The 20,994-nt window shown below is 45.9% G+C and overlaps 1 protein-coding gene across 4 annotated transcripts; it reads right to left on the bottom strand.

The window, feature by feature from the left end:
• Nucleotides 1–833: 833 nt before the first annotated feature.
• On the bottom strand, nucleotides 834–15,282 carry Slc20a1 (solute carrier family 20 member 1). Of its 4 annotated transcripts, XM_015499767.2 has the most exons (12): nucleotides 14,971–15,206; nucleotides 14,483–14,624; nucleotides 14,026–14,365; nucleotides 13,679–13,819; nucleotides 13,415–13,500; nucleotides 9,603–9,699; nucleotides 7,313–7,432; nucleotides 5,265–5,534; nucleotides 4,598–5,156; nucleotides 3,746–3,931; nucleotides 2,914–2,998; nucleotides 834–1,715 (listed from the first exon to the last, which is right to left on the bottom strand). In XM_015499767.2, exons 3-12 carry the CDS (start codon nucleotides 14,360–14,362, stop codon nucleotides 1,554–1,556), a joined length of 2,043 nt encoding a protein of 680 aa, XP_015355253.1. In that variant the 5' UTR covers nucleotides 14,363–14,365; nucleotides 14,483–14,624; nucleotides 14,971–15,206; the 3' UTR covers nucleotides 834–1,553. The 4 variants fall into 4 exon arrangements, with proteins under 4 accessions (XP_015355253.1, XP_015355252.1, XP_048666343.1 ...); XM_015499766.2 differs by having other exon boundaries at nucleotides 14,026–14,624; XM_048810386.1 differs by lacking the exons at nucleotides 9,603–9,699; nucleotides 13,415–13,500; nucleotides 13,679–13,819; ... (1 more) ...; nucleotides 14,483–14,624; nucleotides 14,971–15,206 and adding an exon at nucleotides 9,067–9,445.
• Between the last annotated feature and the right edge of the window lie 5,712 nt (nucleotides 15,283–20,994).

Below are 20,994 nucleotides of genomic sequence, written 5' to 3'. Positions count from 1 at the left end.
CACTTCCTGAGAACCTGGAGACCATTAGATGAACACGAGGATACAATGGCATATATCCAACCAGAAGTCTAACTTCTTAGGGTCAAGCCACATGAGGGACAGCCTTATCCTGTAACGGTCTTGCTGCTGGTTTCTAGTGAACAAGCAAACTACAAGCAAACTCAAAAATTCACAAGCATTGTCCCACAACTTTTTAAGGACAGGAACCGTTACCACACAGTGTTTATTTACTTATTGTTCTGATAATGCGTTTCAAGATAGAATAACCGGCCAGGAATGGTGCTGCACACCTGTAATTCCAGCAACTTGGCAGGCTGAGGTGGGAGGATTGCAAGTTCAAGGTCAGCCAAGGCAGTTTAGTTGAGAGCCTGTCTCAAAATGGGCTAGGGCTATAGTTCAGTATTAGGACACCCCTAGGTTCAATATCTGGCACAAGAGTTAAAAGCCTAGAGTTTTTAAGTGAAGCTGAGCTATATGTACACATGAAACTTACCATTCTTTGTAATATCAAAGCTAGAAATAATCTACAAGTTAAAAAATAGTCCACTGAAACAGGAAAAAACTTAGGCTGTTAAAGACAATGCATAGATGTACATGCGCTAACACAAAAATGTCTAGGTTATGCTATTAAAAGATGCCAAGATGCTACGATGGTCCCTACAGAGCAATGTCATGTATATTCTGGGATCACAGAAACCTAAGAGTGGGGGATGGTGAAGCTGGAAAGGGGCTTTGACTTGTGAAGATATTTACATGCTCCTCAGAATTACATAAGGCTAACTGACCAGGAGCCAGATGATCCAAGTATGTCAAACAAACACCAAGACAACAAGTTTTCTAAAAATTGTAGGCTTTTTTTATTCAGTTAAGAGGTAGACAGATGAACATGGAAGGCTGTCCCATTTAACTTACCCAAAGTACATATTCCACTTCATTCACGCATCCCACACCACCAGAAATCTTAATAACCAAGATTGCCAGAAGGCTTTTCTTCCTACTTCTAAGCAATAATGGTCAAAGTCACTACCAAATGTTCACTGTGTCCAAAGAACCCTCTAAGAAGTTCCCACACACACGGGGAGAACCTGCCACAGCGACAGGAGGCAGAGTGCCAATGACTACTTCTAGGAGGAGACTACAGGGGAAGCTTCAGCTAACTGGTTTGCTGTTAGATCCCTGTGCGTGTTAGGGCAAAAGCTGGTGAAGCCAACGAAGCAGAGGATGCTCTGCAGGATGGCTCTGCATGGTTCTCTCTCACACTCTCTCTCTTACACACACACACACACACACACACACACATTATCTTCAGAAGACAACATTAAAACATAATGGAATTGAAGCCTGATACAAAAAGTAGAGAAATATGTACAGGAATTCACAGCCCAAAAGGAAAGGGGACCTCAGAAGAAACCAGTGGAAACCTGGCTATTTTACATAGCTAATTTTGAGACAAGTCATATTTAGCACAAAAGCAATTATAGCATAATTAACACTTCCCTCCCACAGCTCCCAAACTTTAAAAAGACTCTCGTCAGTCTTCGGTAACACTGGAATCATTCTTTAAGGATGACATAATAGAAGACTGCCATGATAGCAGCACTGATGACGCCAGAAATGGGGACCGTAACAAACCAGGCCATAAAAATGTTGCGAAAGAGCCGCCAGTCAACAGCCTTCTTGGACCGGAGCCAACCAACAGAGACAACAGAGCCCACCTAGGAGAGAGACAGGGGAAGGAAACTGGTTAACATGCCCAACATATTTTGGCAAAGATACCCAGACAATTGGACAAGACCAACTCCATAAAAGCTAGATCCAAATGCATTAAGATTACTACTCATAAGATGAAGACAGTATGAAAATCCAATCACTGAATCAGTTTTAACTACCCTAAAACATGGTCTGAAAACAACACTTCCTCTTCCCTCCTGAACTACAAGAATCTAATGAACTCACACTACTTTTAGAAATTTCTGAAGACCTTCTAGAGGGTAAAACACTATAAACAAACTCGAAAATTCACAAGCACTGTCCCACAACGTTTTAAGGACAGGAATCATCACAACAGTGTTTTTTATGTATTGTTCTGATAATGCATTTCAAGATTGAATAACCCTCCAGGAACAGGGCTCACACCTGTAATTCCAGCAACTTTGCAGGTTGAAGAAGGAGGATTGCAAGTTCAAGGTCAGCCAAGGCAGTTTAGTGAGAGCCTGTCTCAAAATGGACTGCCCCCGCACATCCCACTAGAGAAGAATGACTTGGCAGGTTCCACATAGCACCAGCCTCCATTCCTCTGGAGAAGCCCTGTTCTTCCTTTTCCTGCAGTTACAGTTACTCAAAGACTTTCAGACTCACCAAGCTTCTCCACACTGCAGCTCTGAGGGCCCTGATGTGTGCTTTCTGTAAGAAAACTGCCCAAAAGCCCAGCAAGGCTCCCAGGCTTCTTATAACCAGGCATCAGCCTCCACGCAAAGCAGCAAAAGCCCCCCCAGCCCCAGCTATCCGGCTGGCCATTCTACTAAAACACATCCAAATTACTGTGAACGGCTTCCCCACAGAGAAGGAACATACGGTGCTCAGAGACACCAAAAAAAAAAAGTAACAAAGAGGTCAGGAGCCAGAGGTCACAGCTAGCACCACAGAAGAGAAATTTTCCATTATTTGGGGAAAATACATATTTAACTGCTTAAACAAGTAAGAAAAGGCAAGAAATTATAAAATGTAAGCCTATATTCTTATTATAGTTATCTGTTCTAATTTGTGAACTCTTCAAGACTCCAACTGCACAAAACTTACTAAATCAAAATATCAGAAGTGAAATAACTAAATCAAAAGATCAGAAGTGAAATAAAAGACCCTACACACTAACAGAAACACCTGGAAGACGTACTGGATTCATTCCACACTTACTTTGCAATGTGTTGTGCTGATGGGAAGGCCAATATTTGAAGCGATCACCACAGTGAGGGCAGACGCCAGCTCAATACTGAAGCCACTGCAGACACAAAAAGACTGTCACAAATTCAGCTAACACTTCAAGATAGCAATGTGCTTTGTTCTACTGATAACCCTCCCCCGCCCCCCAACATCATTTTAGCCAATATCCATCATCCACTTTAAATTGGGTCATGGGACTCCCACTTTCCCAATCCTGTAATGACTGAGAGTTTAAGTTCTTTGGGAATTTGTGTGCGCACGTCAGGGATGGAACCCAGGGCCTCACACATGCTTGGCAAACACCCTGCCACTGAGCCACATCCGCACCCCACCCCTAAATTCCATTATTAAAGTTTTAAATTTTGTTTTGAAGAATTTGGTAAATATCAGTCTTAGCTCCCAAGTAAAAACAAATAAATAAAATCCAGGTATACACAGCCATCCAACATTAGCATAACACATCTTCCTCTGAAATTTTTGTTAGATCATTGAAGGTGAGTAAATAAATATTCAACCAACAGTAAATAAATCTAAAAGGTTCACACCAACAATGAAAATACCATCAAAAAAATTACACAAACTTGGTTAGTCTCATGTTAGCAACATATAGTATTACATGTCTTTTCTTTTTCTAGTTGGACACAATACCTTAATTTATTTGTTTTTATGTGGTACTGAGGATCGAACCCAGGGCCTTGCACATGCCAGGTGAATGCTTTACCGCTGAGCCACAGCCCCAGCCCCAGTATTACATGTCTTAAGAAATAAATACTAGCCTCTCTTAAGACCTGCTTTTTCTGCTTACCTAGAGGGTGTGATTGGTGTCAGATCCTTCCCCATGGTCTGGATAACTCTTCTTCCCCAAACCCACAGTCCAGTGCAGATGCCAACACCACCATAAAGTAGAAGCCATATTGGTACCGTCCCTTCCGAAGAAACATCCCCGGTGACATAAATCAGATACAGAGCAACCAAAGGACCAATGGCATTGCTGGAAGAAAAAAGGGCACAGATGACCTTTAAGGCAGAACTAGATCTGACTTACTAGGTTGACTAAGGTCATTCATCAAGCCCATTTAGCAAATCAACCTTTTTTTCAAAGAAAACCAATGGAACACCAACATACACACAGAAGAAAATGAAATCTGTGATGGGGGAGGTGCCGTGCGGCTGGCGGCTTCCTCCCTCCCACAGGCAGCTCTCGGGTTCCAATGAATTTTATAACCACAGAACTAAGGCTCACCCACCCAGAATTCCATTCAACAGGGGAGGGATTTTAAATTTTTCATCTTACATCCCATAATTTACTAAAAATCTACATCCTATCTGGACAGATAAAGGTCTCTCTGTGAAACACATCTGTATTTATCACATACAGAACAATTAAAAAGATTCTCTCTGAAGAGCAAAACTTCCTTGTTTTATTAAGTCAATGACTGCCGCTGCCTCATCTGATCTACTCAGCATCTTGCACGTGGCAGAAGTACCACCCCAAGGTCATAAAAAGGACAAGACAGGTTTTTTTTTTTTCTTTTTCTGATCTGCGGATTGAACCCAGGGCCTTGTGCATGTGAGGCAAGCTCTCTACCAGCTGAGCTACATCCCCAGCCCTAAGACAGTTTTAAAATAGAGGTGGTAAGACTCAAAGTGGACTGACCTGACGTCATTGCCACCATGGGCAAACGACCCGAAGCAAGCTGTGAGGATCTGTAGGAACTGGAAGAGAACAGAGACTTCAGGCTTGTCCTGGTCAGACCATTCTTCCAGAGAGCCACTACTTCCTTTTCTGTCGCCTAGACCCATCTCAGCCTTGACACTCAAGTCCATCTCAGATGCCGAGTGGAGGTCAGACACAGCATTGCAGTAACTGGTATAACTGTCCATTCGAATACGCTTCTTGGTGTCTGCATTAGGCCACGTCAGCTTCTCCATTTCTTCACCCTTCTGTTCACCTTCTTTGGCACGGAATGAATCCAGGGGCATGCCACAAATTGCCATGGTGTAGGAAGTATAGCTGTTATTGCGCCTCAAGGGCTTGTCTCCGGAATCTCCCATGCAGTCTCCTACCTTGGCCAGATGCAATTTATGGAGCAGCTCTTTATACAAGCCAGAATCTTTATGCACAGTGTGATACTGGTAGTGGCCACTGGAGTTTATCTGGTTGCTGACGGCGTGACTAAACTGAACGAGGTTCCCATTAGGCAGCTGCACTGTGCCTAGCCAAGACCAAAAAAGGTGACATTCATTACAAAAAGTACCAGGTCTAGACCAGCGAGCCTGCTCACCTGTGCAGATAACTGCAGAACTCTGGAAGGTGGACTCACCATTCATGGTGCCGTCAATGCTGGTCTCCTCCTTCAGGTCCATGCTGGGGAGCCTCTCCCGCTCTGGAGCCTCCTCCAGATCCCCAAGTTTGAAGGACACTGTTCTCTCCTCCACCACGGTCCGGAGGGGCACAGTGGCAGGCCCCACCTCAGACACGGGATTCCTATTTTCGACATCACTGAGAGACAGCTTTGTTTCTTCATGGTCTTCTTTCAAGCTATTCTTTTTTTCCATTAAGGGGCTTTCAGAAGGACTAGACTTTATTTCTCCTAGGAGAAAAAACGGGTCAGATTAGCTTGGTATTGACCATACTACCTTCTTCCAAACCCCCATTCTTCCACCCCCAAAAACTTATCTCACAATAAGAACATGCATAAAGTTTTGTTAAAACCCAGGTTAACTGTCCTGCCTGCTTTACTGTCTGCCAGGAACTCAACTTTCACTTGGGACGGAGCTAGCCATGCAGCACTCCCTCTAGCAGGAGTCCCAAATTTTTGCTGTAAAGGACCAGGTATTAAATATTTTAGGTTTTACATAAGGTTCCACTCCACACTCATGGTCTTTAATTTTACAACCTTTCACAAATGTAAAAACACTTCTTCACTCCTTCAGTGGAAGGTAGCTCGAGCTTGAGCTGAAGATCAGATGAAAAGTTTGACTGCCCCCAATTCATGTTCTTTTGTGTGTGTGTGTGTGTGTGTGTGTGTACCAGGGATTGAACTCAGGGGCACTCAACCACTGAGTCACATCCCCAGCCCTTTTTTGTATTTTATTTAGAGACAGGGTCTCACTGAGTTGCTTAGCACCTTGCTTTTGGTGAAGCTGGCTTTGAACTTGTGATCCTCCTGCCTCAGCCTCCCAAGGTGCTGGGATTATAGGCGTGTACCACTGTGCCCAGCCTAATCCATGTTCTTTATAAAAAAAAAAAAAAAAAAAAATTCCCCAAATTTCAGTTTGAGTTCAAGCAAAGTGACACAGCTCAATGCAGGAAACTAAAGATGACACCTTTCACAGCTACCTGCATAAAACAGAGATGTGCCTATGATTCTAAATCCCACAGCCAGACAGGAACACTTCCTGTCCAACACTTGGCTCAGGCATCTCAGTCAAACCAGACTAGTGGTAAAGCAAGATCTGTCTCATCTTCTCCCAGACTGAGGAAAAATGAGGTCAGGGAGTCCTGAAAGCCTCGCTGCCTGCCGCACAGCCGAGAAGCAGAGCCTCTCAGAGGCTCCGGAGTTCGGCTGCAGTGACACAGCAATCTTCCCAGTCACCGCAGTCTGTGCACCCCTTGCTGCAAAGGACAGCACTCACATCAGGAATGCAGCATTTGTAAAGATGGAAGGGCAGAATATAATTTTTAAAAGATCACAGCCCATAAGGAAGATTTAAAAGGCTGATACTAATCAAAATTTACTCAGTATTTAATTAGCAGCAATAGTGTGTTATAATGGCCACTAAAATGATTCCTGCATGGGACACCTGGAAATGTTCACTATAGAATTTGTGCTATAATTCTAGCAGCACAAATACACCATGCATCTGCATGTGTATCTGCCCAACGGGCATCTGTAAAGCAATGTGTACACTATCGCAACATGGATACATGTTGGTGGATGCCCAAGATCAGACACACTCGATAGACTTGGCTTCACTTGTCTGAATCCGAATTATACACAGCAGTTGGGCAAATACTTGCTCTATGAAAATACTTTGTGCCTACCCCTCACTTTCCATTAGGTACACTTGTATTAACAGGCTACAACTTCTCTATTTACCTGCCCCTGGTAACTGACCGAGGTACATTTTGAAAGAAGATTAAGTGACCAACTTGTCTCTCCAGTATAGGCTAGATGTTTTTTATAATTAAGCCTCAGGTCATTTTAAATCCATTTAAAACAGTTTGAAAAGAAAACCCATTGTTTTCAAGTTTCCATTTAAAATCTCTTACTTTGCCAATACTATCCAAATAGTGGGTTATAACAAGTGGTTTAAAAAAAAACAACACAATTACTAGTTAAACTTTTCTGTTACAATTATTACTTACGTTCAATTTTTCTCTTCATCCTGGGACATACAAAGAACCAGACGATAAGGGCACAGAAAACTGCACATCCCACCGAGATGAGGATGGTACCCCACAGAGGAAGTTTGTCAAAGCCCAGCACTAGGAGATAAAATGGTGCATCTTGAAAACCCCAGGGCAACAGCCCCTGCAATAACGTGCAAACCCTCCTGTGGGACAGAGGCTTCCCCAAGCCAGCCCGTCACCCTGGACAACTGCAGCTAGCTTTAATTCCAGAGCTTATTATGCCTTGGCTATGTGAATCTGGGAGAAAACTCCAGTGACCATCTTAACACCACACCAGTTTTGGCCCAAACACCAGCAGACTCAGCTTTTCAAATACTGCCTTTTTCTTCTTTTTCTTGGCTTTCCTCTGACAACCTGTGACTAGCTATGAAACAGAAGCATTCTACTCCCCACACCTCATTCCTGAAGTCCACCTGCCACACGGTTCGTCTGCACACACAGATTACGCGGTTTAGAAAAAAAGGGCCTGGCACCCACAGATATCATGCTGAAATAACTCTGGGAAAGTCACCACATCTACTGTACAGGCCTTGAGAAAAGCCTGATCAACTCTCTGAAAGCATCATCAAGCTAAAATAAGAAAAACAGGGACATCTACCTAAAACAATTGGTTCAAGAATATTTTAAATAACTTTTTTCACAAAGGAAAAGTCTAGTAACAATTTCACTAACGAGCCGTACCTGAGAGAGAATTGCCACCAATACTTTGCATGTGGCTCAAGGATCAGTAACCTGAGTCCTCACCTGCTTTTCACTTGCATACCAACAGGCTCCAAGCAACTAGCCTCTACTAGAGGGAAGGGTGGCCCAGTAACAGCACTGCTCAAATCCAAGACATGCTATGAGAACCTGCATGCAGCTCAGACAACAGCTTAGTGACTGTGCTTGGTTTGTGTCATTTTGCTCATTAGGTATTAAATTACTTTTAAAATGGAAATTCTATTGTTCCCCAACAATTAGCCTTTTAAAAATCAGATATAAATTGAAGTCCCTTCACAACTAAAGTTCTATGGTGGCAGTAAGACTGCATGCATTTTAATCCTGCTTTCAGTTTTCTTTGCACTTCAGCACACAAACTAAAACATACATGAGCCTCACGGGAGATTTTTTGGTTTTACATGAAGAACTCCATGCGCAATGGAATGGAAATTCAGCATGCAAGCCTTTCTTCACCTGCACTATTTAATAAGGAGTCTTGTATCCTCCAAGATCAATAGTCTCATAAAGTTATCTATTTCTTTACTGATATTCCAAGAATACAGGCAAGGTTAAAAATACTGTTCATTCCATGTATTGGTCAGTGACTTATTACTTCAGTGAGACTTTAAAAAGCAAGTCACAACCCATTAGTTTTAGTAAGACACAACAAGCATTTAAAAAATTTTTAAAGGATATCAAGGTAACAATAAATGGCTTCACACTGTTTTAGCTGTCTTGTCTCTCTCTACAACCACATATACATGCAGGTGCCCCCGGCGGCAACAGTGTTTTTCTTCCAGTGGGTCACAGTCGAAATATTAAAAGCCACGACTTATACAGTCGTGAATCCTGCAGCCAAGTAAGCCTAGATGCCAAAGCTACTCTCCTGCCTAACAAGGTCTAAGTTACCAGCTTCTTGGAGTTGCTAATTAAACAGAAGCACCATAAGTTAACTCATGCCTTGCCTCAGTCCCATATAAAAGCACCCGTTTCGACCTTTACGCTCTCACACATTATTACTTTTCCTCTGAGCTGCTGGGATTCTTCTTCCAAGTGTACTTAGACCAGGTGTTAAGCATCCCAACTCTTCTCATTCAAGCAGATTCAGGGGAGTAAATTTAGCACTTAGAAACAAAAGTGGCTCCACTCAGGAGAGAAAAACGATATCCAGCAGGCCAGTCCTAAATGACTGATTATTGAAGAACAGATATAACTAGTGACTCTTCAGTGGTCGAGGTATCAATTCCAGCATTTTTAGCATAGATAAGAAAAAGGGAGGGAGAAGGTCATATATTATCGGTGGATCCTGTGAAGACTAAAGAGGAAAGGTCTGTAGTGATTTAGAATCTGAGCAGGTCTCTTTTGGTTGAAAAACTATCTAGGTTAACTCAGCATACACTAGCCTGCAGCCTTCTGAAATGGGCGCAGGCCAGCCACCTTCTAGGAGATTTCAGCCCTGTAAAGCAAAAAGGGGTAAATTGGGCATTTAATGCAAGTTTTGTAAATAACTTTAAATTCACATTTAAGTATTTTGATATGTACTTACACGGTGCCCCAGTATACATGATGGAAAAGAGGTTTATTCCAACTGTGCAGGCATAAAAAACTGGCAAAGCTCGCAAACCATTGGGAACTGGGTCTGCCTATAAAACATTAAGATCAGTATCTTACAAGTTGTACAAGTTAACCCATTTCCACAGAATCGTTAACAGGGCAGCTTCCACTGTAATTCCCAAGGCCAGCTGGGCTTTCCTGCCCTTGCTCCTGGAGTCTCTATAAGATAAAGTCAATTCCATCTTCTGCTCCAAAATGGCCATTTTTCTGCTATTTTTAATAACAAATCTACCTCCACTAGTGACTGCTAACATCCTGAATCATCAGTTCCAACACTTATGTTTCTAAAGCCTTGAAGTCCACACGTAAACCCAAGCCATGCCTGAAGACGCACTCCACCTAAGAGCTGAAAGAGAGAGCTACGAGATGTTAGAATACTGCCCCCCCCCCCTCGACTTTACCTTCAATACTAAAAACTAAAACAGGGGGCTGGGCTGGGGCTCAGTGGTAGAGCACTTGCCTAGCATATGTGAGGCACTGAGTTCGATTCTCAGCACCACTTATAAAAAAAGGTCCATCAACAACTAATAAAAATAAAAACTAAACCAGGTAGAATACCTGCAATAACCACCTTATCTAAACATCTGATACAGCATAATTAACATTTCCAAAGTGGAAAGATAAATATCAACTGTGCACTACTCATCCTAGTTGAGTCTACAACTATTCTGGGCTGGCATGGTGGCACCCCCCTGGAATCCCAGTGACTCAGAAGGCTGAGGCAGGAGGATCGCAAGTTTGAAGCCAGCCTCAGCAACTCGGCATGTTCCTTTCTCAAAATAAAAAATAAAAATGATTGGGGATGTAGCTCAGTGGTAAAGCACAGCTGGGTTCAATCCCAAAAACCTGTTCTGAGCACTGAAATACCGGAGGAAGTAAGACCAAAAGCCTGTCCTCAAAGAAAAGACATTCATAGTCTAGTACAGAATACTGCACCACACTAGCAAACGCAGTGTAGAAAAAATAAAAGATAAAATAAGAGGACAAGACAGGAGGAGGAGCACATTTCATTTGAAGGGGGCAGGGAGTGAGCCTCAGCTGAGTTTCAGGGTATGAAAGGAGCAAGCCACCCAGCTGGGGAGTGGGGAGGACAGAGGTATGGGCAAGTGGAAAGGCCCCGAAGCAAGGTGAACAATTCACCAGGGTGTCCACTTTTTGTCAAAGGCTAACTTCGAAGAAAAGAAAAGAATAAGCCCAAGGCCCAACTCTGAATATTAAAACACAATAAGGTTACAAAGACTTCACTGGGGATTTCTCTCAAAAAGATTTTCAAGTTCTATTTAGTAATAGGGCATCTGCAAATCAAACTGCGACTGACTCGTCAGAGTTACGAAGTCACCTATATATTCAGGTTCAGCTTCTTCACAATTACGTATTCCCTGAGGTAAAGGAACAGTAATCACGGAGCTGGAGACAGGGTAGAGAAAGAGTAATCCTACTCATAGTACATTATGAAACATGAGTTCATGGTTTAAAAACAAAATTAACAATTTTAGGAAAAAGGTAAAAGAAAAGTCTCTTCTTTTTACTCTCTCTCCAACCTCCTCCCAGTCACTTCCAAGAGGGAAGCAGGGAGAGTGATTTTATGAAATAATACTTACACCATGAGCTACTCAGCACACATTTAAAACTTTACTTGGAAGTGATGTAACTATCTTATCATTTAGTTATCATTTAGTTAGCAAATGGATCTTCACATTTCCTCTCCCCAGAACAGTTTGTTTTACATATTAAAGGGAACATATCCTAGAGAAACTAAATATGATTCCAAACAAGTAGAAGAATGCTAAAAGCTTGATTTTCTTTGACTAGAACTTAAATACAACAGGAAAACTTCATCACTACTGTTTTTGTTGAGTGTCACATTTCTTCACAGAAGAACCCCCACCTCCACTCTGCCTTTTCCTACTCAAAGGCCAACACCTTTGGGAAAAAAAAAAAAATTCAGAAAATTTTCAAAAAGCAGTATTTTTTAAAATAAAGAAAATATTTTAACCTCAACTTTAAAGATCAAATTTTAAGAGTGTGAATGTATCTTAATAGTCAAATATGGAGACTGTAGAGCTGGACACCTCAAAGCTTACTTACTAGTCTAAGGATGTTTTCTTGAAATTTAAAATCAACAGCAACCACAAATGTTCATACTCATCCACTCATTACTGAGAAACTCGCATGCAAGAGTGCGAGCAGGTGAGTGTGTGTGTGTGCAAAGATGCTCAGGGTGAGCACTATTGGAAACCCCATTCCAAACGTCCTTGCCCATGCCCATCCCCACACCAATAGATGTATGTGGCTATGAAGTTAATACATCTAACTTAAGCTCTCAGTAGAGGTACCTGGCTTGCATTCCTCAAATGAGATATCAAAATCCCTCGCTGCTCCTCAGAGCAGCTCCACCTACCCTTCAGGAAGGGCCAATTTATTTTGTGGAGATCAGACACACAATTTGTCTCCAGAATCAGAATGATCTACTTCCCAATAATCAAAAGGGCCTGTATAAACCTTTGTAAAGCAGGAATTCTTAACAAAGGATGCTGTTAATTTTTCTGGTTTTCTGGTATGCAGTGGGATAGGGGATTCTAGAAAGAACACAATAATCTGGGTCCTGATTTCTGGTGAGTTTCAAATGTAAGCATATCACCATGTACCACAGATGTGGGCAGTGGGAGTATAGGTACCAATCATACCGGCTTCCTGACTGAAACTGCCAAACTTAAGAGCCAGTACCAATGAACTTTCTACTGTCACTTTATATCAAACTATAAATGTTCCAAGTATTAAACTAGTGTGTTCTGCCAAATCTCAGGCTGTGGATAAGGGTAACTGGAGAATCAATTTCCCAGTTAATAGAATTTCTATAAGACAAACCCAAATTCTTCCCCAGAGAAGTTCAGAAATACAGAAGACAAGTAGAGGTCTGAATTCGTTCTTACCCTTGGGATTAAGCTGTCTATCTCTCTTCACTCAGATTTCTACAGTTTAGGGGCATTTTTTTAAGTGAATAACAATGGGCTGTTAAGAACATTCACCTTAGAAAAAGGGCAACTTTGTTTCCTGAGAAAAATGCATTTATTCTTACTGTAACTCAGTCCAATGTCAACGTAATCCCTTGTTGTCTATTTTGGAGGCAGCACGGGACTTCTTGATAGAAGAAATGCTACTAGGTACCTCAAAAGGGATTTTCAAATACACAGGAAATTAAATGGTTGCCCAATCTGCCACCATCCCCCGACCCCCACAAAAACGTATCTTTATTGGTTCTTTTTTACCTATAGTGAGAATCACAAGAGGTTGAAGCCTCATTTAGAAATTTTATAAACTGGTTCCAATAGTCAGCACTGTGGAGACCCATTTAGCTGTAGCCACGGGATGTTGTGACTTGTTGGACCCCAAGCTTACAATTTCAATTGTCCTGAAAACAATGATGTTTTCAATGAAGTACTAACCTACATACAGCTGGCAAAGCCACCTTGAATGTTTCCTTACTTTTTTTTCCCCTTCCAAGCCTGTTCCTAACATGCCCCATGATACTCGACTTTTTCCTTCCTCAATGTCTTCTTGAGTATTAAAAACTCGCTTCTTTCATACAACTCCTGGACACACAAGAGATGCACAGAACAAAGAAATTTAACTTCTCAAGGCCACATAACTACATACCAATCACATCTTCAAGAATGTCACCCAGTGTGAAAAACAGACTGAGTGTGACCCCTGGAAGGTCACAACAGGGAGGAGAAAGATTACCTTGCGGAGGATGAATGCACGCACAAGAAAGAACAAGATTCCAGACATGATACCAGAAAGCAGTGGAGAGATGAACCAAGACATCACTGGAAAAAAAAAGAGGAAGGATAAATGTAAACTAGTGAAACTCAGTAAATACTTTAAATGTTAAATGCTCCATTTCAAAACTCAAAATCTGCCTATTTTACACCATTTACAGATATATACAAAGCCAAGGTAACACAGGACCAGAACAAAAATTAAGCCATTCAGGATTAAACATACCAATTTTTATCAGTTCAGACCACTTGACACCCTTTTGCCCCTTTGCCACAAGGGAGAAACCAATGGTTGCACCAACAATACAATGGGTCCCAGAAATGGGGAGCTTCAAAAATGAAGCCACTAGTTGCCACACAGCAGAACCTGAAACAGAGCCAAATTTTAGTAAGTAAATGGAAAATACATGACACACACACACGTATAATATACAAATAGTGATATGCATATGTATACACATATCATTATGTAAGCAATATTACCAACGAAATAATCTGAAAGGTTCAGCACAAAAATGGAACCACCCATGATACAAATTCGCTCACCCACCACAATACATAAAAAGAACTCACCAAACATCGCGCTGACTGAGCCGGCCATGAGCAGATGCTCTTGGCTCGAGTTGTACATGTTCACGTCAATCAGGCCCTTGCGGATGGTCTCGCTCACCTTCGCCCCCAGTAAGACGGAGCCCAAGGTTTCGAAGATGCTGGCGAGGATGCAGGCTTGTTTCAGGGTCACCACGCCTGAGCCCACAGCTGTGCCAAACGAATTTGCCACATCATTGGCTCCCACGGAGAAGGCCAAGACGAAGGCGATGATGAAGCCCAGGATGAGCATCCACAGGAACTGCTGCGCCAGGGGACCAGACGCGGTGCTGGCTATCAGCGTCGCCATGGTAGATGCCATGCTCTCGAGTAGTGGTTGGATTGATAAGAGAATTACTGAGCGGCGTTCAGGGTGTGTAAACAGAATATGAGGTATCAAAATCGCTATAATAAATAGTATATAATATATAACATTAAATACTGTAAACTAGGGCGCAGGCGAGCCGGAGTCACTGCTATACGCTGCAGGAGGGCGTCTGTTGTCTGGGGTGTCTTTGGCTCTGCAGGGCTACAAGCGCGGCGCAGAATCCCATGGCGGATTAGAGCAAGGGCGCAAGTTTATCCTGGGGGAAAACACAACAATAGCGGCGCGCCCTGGGGGCCGAGCGGCGGGCCGGTCGGGCTCCGCCCGCGGCCCCCGGCCCGCTATCCCCGTCGCCAGCCCCAGCGGGACGCGCGGCGGCGGGGCACGTGGCTCGGGTCCCCCACGCCGTCCCGCGCGCGCGCTCGAAGCCGGAACAGGGCCGTTCCCGCGCGCGCCACCCGGGACCGCCAAAAAGGCCCGCGGGCGGGCGGGCGCGGTAGGAAGGCGGCAGCCGCGAGCCAGGAGCCGCCCGCCGCCTCCCACACCGCGGCGCCCGCGCCGCCCGGACGAAGAAAGAGCCTCGGAGAGGCGGCGCCGCCACTCACCAGGGGAACCCGGGTTCGCGCAGGAGAGGAGACCAGACGGCGGCGGCAACGGGACGCGGGCACACTTGCGGCCGGCGAGCCAGGAGGGCCCGGGGCGACGGCGCGACGGCGCGACGGGCGCGCGACCCACACGGGGAGCGGCTGCGGGTGCCTCAGCAGCCGAGAGAAGAAAACACGCAGCGCGCGCCGGCAGCCATCACTCTGACGGAGCACGCCGCCGCCCCTACTTATAGCCGGCGTGCGACCCGCGTGACCTGCCGCGCCTCGCGCCGCCCAAGCCCCGGCCCCCGGCGTGACGCGGTGCCTGCCGGCCCGGCGCGCTCGGCTGAGCTAGCCCTACGGCGGCGCTCATTGGCCCAGGCCGCGCCGCGGCCACGCCCCTGACGGGGAGCGCGTCCACGTGGGACAAGACGGCCCCTCCTCGGCCCCTCCCGGTGTCCCGCAGTGTCCGGTCCCTGGCCGGGACCGTGCCAACCCTCTCCTGGCCCTCGGAAGTCGTCTTGCGGGCCACGGAGGCCACGGCCAACCTTATTTCTAGTGTCTCCCACGCGGCCCCGGTTTGCGGTGCCCGCCGCACTTTGAGCGCAGTTAGGACTACCGCGCCTGGGTGTCACGCCTGGCCGCGGCCCCTCCCGGCGGCCAGGTGACTGGGAGGGGAGTTGTGCCCTAGGGCCCCGGATCCCGTCCTGGCTCGCTCTCGCACCTGCGATTTGTCCTTGGCCAGACAGGCTTTCTCTCGCCCAGCGGTGGGGCCGGGCCACTCACGTGGTTGCTTTGCTCCGCAGTCACACACTTGGGTGAAAACTGCAAGGCTAAGGAGTCACGGGTGCCGGCCTGCGGCCCCAGCTATGGCGCAGAACCTCAGGATGGCTGTGGGTCGTTAATTTCCACACGGCAGCTCTGCTTGTTCTGCCAGGTCGGCGGCGCCGTGCGAGAACACTGCCTGGGATTCAGATTCTGACACTTGCTGCAGTGTGTCACCTTGAGCAGATCCCACTCTCTCGCAGACGCGTTGTCAAGAACGTGGAGTGTTAACAGGCACTACCTTTCCTGTGGCCGGAATTGGATGAGGTAGCGAGTGACTGGAACGCAGTAGGCCTTCAGGAAATGCCAATTTCCGTTTGGCTCTTTCCGTGAATATGCCTGCTTTAGGATGTAGTAGGGGGTTGGTCTCTTTGCATCCTGGAAGCTTTCCTGTCCTTCTGGGATTTAAGATTGCTTCCTGATCCCCTGTGTGGTACTGGGTGTGACTTTGACACTAATAAAATTTGTTGTGCACATTTGGGGGTGTTTTATTATATGGCTTAAATCAAGACTAACCAATCATGCCATAGGAGATTTAAGGTTGTGATCTTTTGGCAGGGCTATAGTGAGATTAAAATATTCCAGCCAGAAATACTAGGTGTAGAATGCTCTAGAGCCCTCCCCACAATTTTAACAGAGCACTGAATAGCAGCAACAAAAATGTTGTAAATCGTTGCCACATCTGAGTCATCCACAATGACTCCACCTAAGTTAAACTTCACCTGACTGTCCTCTGACTTGCTCAGAACGTGTGGTACAGTTATATGAGTTACACAGAGCTCTGGGGCCCAAGGTCATGCCTGCCAAAGAAAGTTCATGTCCTAGAGCATTGACCCTGGAGGGTAATTCTGGTACCTTCGAATGTGCTACTTCACAACCTTTATGTTATATCAAGATTATGAAAACAGTGAATAAAAAGGACTGTTAAAGGTCCTTAGCAATAATTTCCAAAGTATTTGTAAGAAAATTTTTCCGTCATGTGTTTTCTCAGTCTGTGGTAGTAGCTCTTAAAGTTGGCAAACACAATAAGACCACAGTAGGGCAGCAAAGATGATTGTCACCAAGGTGGGAGTGCACAGTCCAGGGAGGGTTCTCAGGGTGCTGGGCTTCAATGAGTGCAGTGCAGTCCTCTGGGACCTGTACCCACCTTGTTTCCAAGGGGCTTCTTTATGCTCCCATAGGAGGAGAGACATAGGGCTTTGCCTCTAGAGAGAAGTCAGACTGCCTAGAAATGGAAAAGCAGAAGGAGTGTGAGGACCCCCAGCTCGTTTACAGATGGCGTCGGTTCTTCTGGCTTTTTCTCTGAATGCTGGGGAGAGCGTTCTCCACATTAGAATTGAGCCTTTGGTATGGACGAGCTCTGGAGCCTTAGGGAGGCCAGTTGGTCTGGTGATTAGACACATAGACTGCAAACTACCGGCTCGGCTCCTCTGTAGTCACATGATCATGGGCAAATATATTTTCCACCATGGTTTCCTCATCTGCAAACAGGAGAGATGGAGAGCCCTCCTTCACATGGCTGCTGGAAGGGCTACATGAGTCAACATCTGTTTCTGTCCTAAAGGGCATCCCAGCATGTCTGAGCACTCTTTATTCAGTGACTGGCACAGGACTGACTGCACAGTCCATGTCTAAATTGTGTGTGTGGTGGCCACAGGCCCTCTCCTTTCCCGAGTCATCTGGACTACTCTGTTGGTAGAAAGCAAGGGGCCAAGCAAATCAGGCTGCTGCCAAAGGGGGAAGAGCAGCATGTGGTGCCTGGCACATAAATGGGCTTACTGGCCTGCCCCAGACCCTGACTGCCCACAGGAGACTTGATGAGTCACCACCCATGAGCCCAGGGGTTCCTCACCCACAGAGGACAGAACAACACAGCCTGCCACCAGCAGCAGAACACCAAACCAGGCTCTGTGGGACTTTCCTGGGGATATTTCCATCCCTTACTAACAGTGGGTGGAGTTGAGCTGCCAAGAGCTAGGAAGGCTGGGTAGCCTCTCCAGACCTCCGGAAGTCAGGACAAAAAGAGGGGAAGATACCACATGGACTCTCTGAGCTCAGAGGGACTAACAGTCAAGGAAACGCGCCTAAGGTCACATTCAATATGCATGAAGTAAGCATCCTGCAGAAATTGCTGGGAAGCAGGGGCCTGGGAACAGTATGGAGCAGGACCAGAACAAGACAGTTTCCCAGGCTATCTCTTAGTACCTGGGTGGGAGCAAGGGGAGAGTGCATTCTTGGCAGAGAAGGTAGCCACCTGCAGGTAAGCAGCTCCTCTCTGCCTGCCAGTACCCTCCCCATTCCCAGATGAATGCTTGGGGCCAGGCACTATTTCAGGTCCTCTGCATGTAAGATCTTTTGTGATTCAATAAACCTCTGAGGAGGTACTTTTACCTCATTTTACAGACAAAGAGACTGAGGCCCAGAGAATGAAGGCACAGTTAAACCCGCAAAGAGCCCTCCAGACTTCAAGCTAGTGCATGCCTTCTCCCAGCCCACCCGCAGGTGCAGGGCGACTTGGGTGTCAATGCTCATTTGCACTTAGGCTAACACATCTGCTTCTCTCTTCTGTTCTCCTTATTTGTATTAACTGTTGCTTTTCCCGCCTGTATTTTAAGGCTCCTCAAACCCTACTGGAAGAGAAAAGGGCTTTTCTAGGAGACCGGTCTCCAACAGTGGCCCCAGTTTCCCTGGAGGAAAAAGAGGTGGGAAGACAGGGCACAGGTTCTCTTCAGAAATAAAGCTGTGGCCTGACCATCTCTTAGAGTTACTGAAAACTGTGCTCTTGAGTCTTCCCAAGAAAGGAAACCGCCTTGCCATTCAAACCCCTCTGTGGTCAGCTTCTACAGGAAATAGGATCAAAATACTGTTTCCAGGAAGGGTACCATGTCACCCCTGTTTCTCCACCTACTTTGGGTGTGGCGGGCCTTGTCCTGACATTTCTCAAGGCCTCTCTCCTCTGAGCAGGACTGGCACCTGGCCTCCATGGCTGTGCCCCTGCAGGGTCCAGGGCAAACTTGGGGCCTGGGGACAGGTAATGGTGGGTGAGGGATGCCTTCAAGCACTCACTCAGCCAAGCCCTGATGTGGAGACTCTCAGGTTTAGACTGGCCTGGGGCCAGCATCCCACAGCAAGAAAGAACTGGATTAGGCTGGCCCATTGGTTTCTCTGCCAACACAGAAGCTGGCCGTTCCCCTGCAGATGTGCCTGCTCCCCCCACCTCTGTCCACTCATCTCATTTAGCTCTGTGTTCACCCATGGTGGATGTGATATGGCAGAGGACGCAGGCAGAGGGAACAGGAACGCAGTTCTCAGAGCCTGGAATGGTCCAGATGGTCCTCTGAGCGGGCCTCAAGACAGCACAGCATTCTCACACTTCAGAAAACCTCTGGGGAGACTTACACTGGGACTCCCTGTCTTCCCCTAGGCTCAACTTTCTCAGCTCTGCAGGGAAGAAAGGCAACTTGCTAGAAATTTAGGAACTCTATAAGGAAGGTCCTGCAGCTAAAAAGGGTCAGTGGATTTAGACTAAGAAAGTGCGGGGATGGCCAGACATGAGTCACCCCCAGAGTCATCTCCGGGTGGTGGGGGACACAGAACCTCAGCCTGTCCGTGGCTTCCCCCAACTCCTCATTCCTTCAACAAACAGCCTACTGTGGTTCCAGGAGACGAACCGGATTGACCAGCCCACGCCCTCACAAAACACAAACTCCTGGTGTTTAATTCCACACTGAGGTCTGGCTGTGTCTACCTTCCATCCCCCTCAGCCTCTCCTCCCCTCCGGACCTGCCACTTCTTACCTACCCACACACCTCATCTCCGTACACCCAGACTTATCACTTCTTGAACCCGATGGACTATGTCAAGCTGCTGGTCCCCCCAGTCCACCCTCTCGGGGTAGTGGGTCAGGCTCACCAGGCCTCCCTCTCAGCCAGCTCAGGGATCCTGTTCATCTGACCCCCTCAGCAAGGCAACAAGAGAAAGCTCCACACCCCACAGGACACAGTGGGTGGAGAAAGCTGCTGTCTGGGAGTGACTCAGGCCTGCTTTGCTAGTCCCCAAACCCAACTGTTGGGTGACAGAGGGTTCAAAGAGCCTTCAACTTTGGAAACTGCCTTACGGGAGAGACTAAGGTTCAGAACAAAACCAGATTTCTTTATTTTCAGTAGAGAAATCCACTCCTCTGATAGAAACCCTCTTGCCTTCTGCCTAGAGCTTTGCTCCTCAAATTGTGGTCGGTGGACCAGCAGAGGAACTTGCAAAACCTCAGGCCCTGCCCTAGATCTGCTGGCTCAGAACTGCTTTTTGATTGATTGAACCCAGGGGCTTGCACTTGCCAAGCACATGCTTCACTTGGAATCTGCATTTTAATAAGATCCTGATATGATTCCTAAGCACATTAGTTTGGGAATTACTGATAAGAATAACAATTGTTGTTACCTGGTAGGTTTAGAGACAGTATGTTGATGTGATTTTTCAGTCAGGAAAACAAACAAACAAACAAACAAACAACAACAACAACAAAAACCCCACCAATCTTTTCCAATGTTGGGTCCTATTTTCTGAACAATTCCTCCTGCCTACGTAAGGGGTAATCAGCGTACACGTGGGCTGTGGAGTCAGGCTATCGGGAATTGGACTCCTGGCTCTACCATTTACCTGCTGTGACTTGGGCAAGTTGCTTCACCTCTCTGTGAAGTAGAGATCACAAGGTCATTACAGGGCTTAAATAAGCAACAAGCGTAGAACTCTGCCTGGTGTTTAGCAAGCCCTCATTTGGTTACTAATTGGATTTGGTGTCCTTAGATTTTGTACAAACTACATTTACCATTATTTAGATGAAAAGCTTCTGTAGCTGATGATCTCATCCATTGTACTTAAAATTCTTGCTGGTTGTATTTTCCAAAAGTGACTCTGCTTTCAAGGGACCACTTAACTGATTCCTCAAAATACGTCTATTTCAGGACAGTTCATTTATTCTACCACTCAGTGCCCACCATGGGCAGGGAACTGAACTTGTTGATTTACGTTGGATAATGCCTCTACCTTCTTAATGATGATAACTTATAAAAACCTTAAATATATATGCATATAGGACTCACTCTCCTGGTACTAGGTACCTTCAGCTGAGTGCCCTGACACACACCTCCAATCTTAGCTACTTAGGAAGAGGCAAGTTCTAGGCCAACCTGGACAACTTAGCAAGACCATGTCTCAAAAAAT

This window comes from Marmota marmota, unplaced genomic scaffold, assembly GCF_001458135.2.
Source record: "Marmota marmota marmota unplaced genomic scaffold, marMar, whole genome shotgun sequence".
Lineage (NCBI taxonomy): Eukaryota > Metazoa > Chordata > Mammalia > Rodentia > Sciuridae > Marmota > Marmota marmota.
Note: the sequence above shows the minus strand (reverse complement) of the source record. Positions and strands in the feature narration are given on the sequence as shown.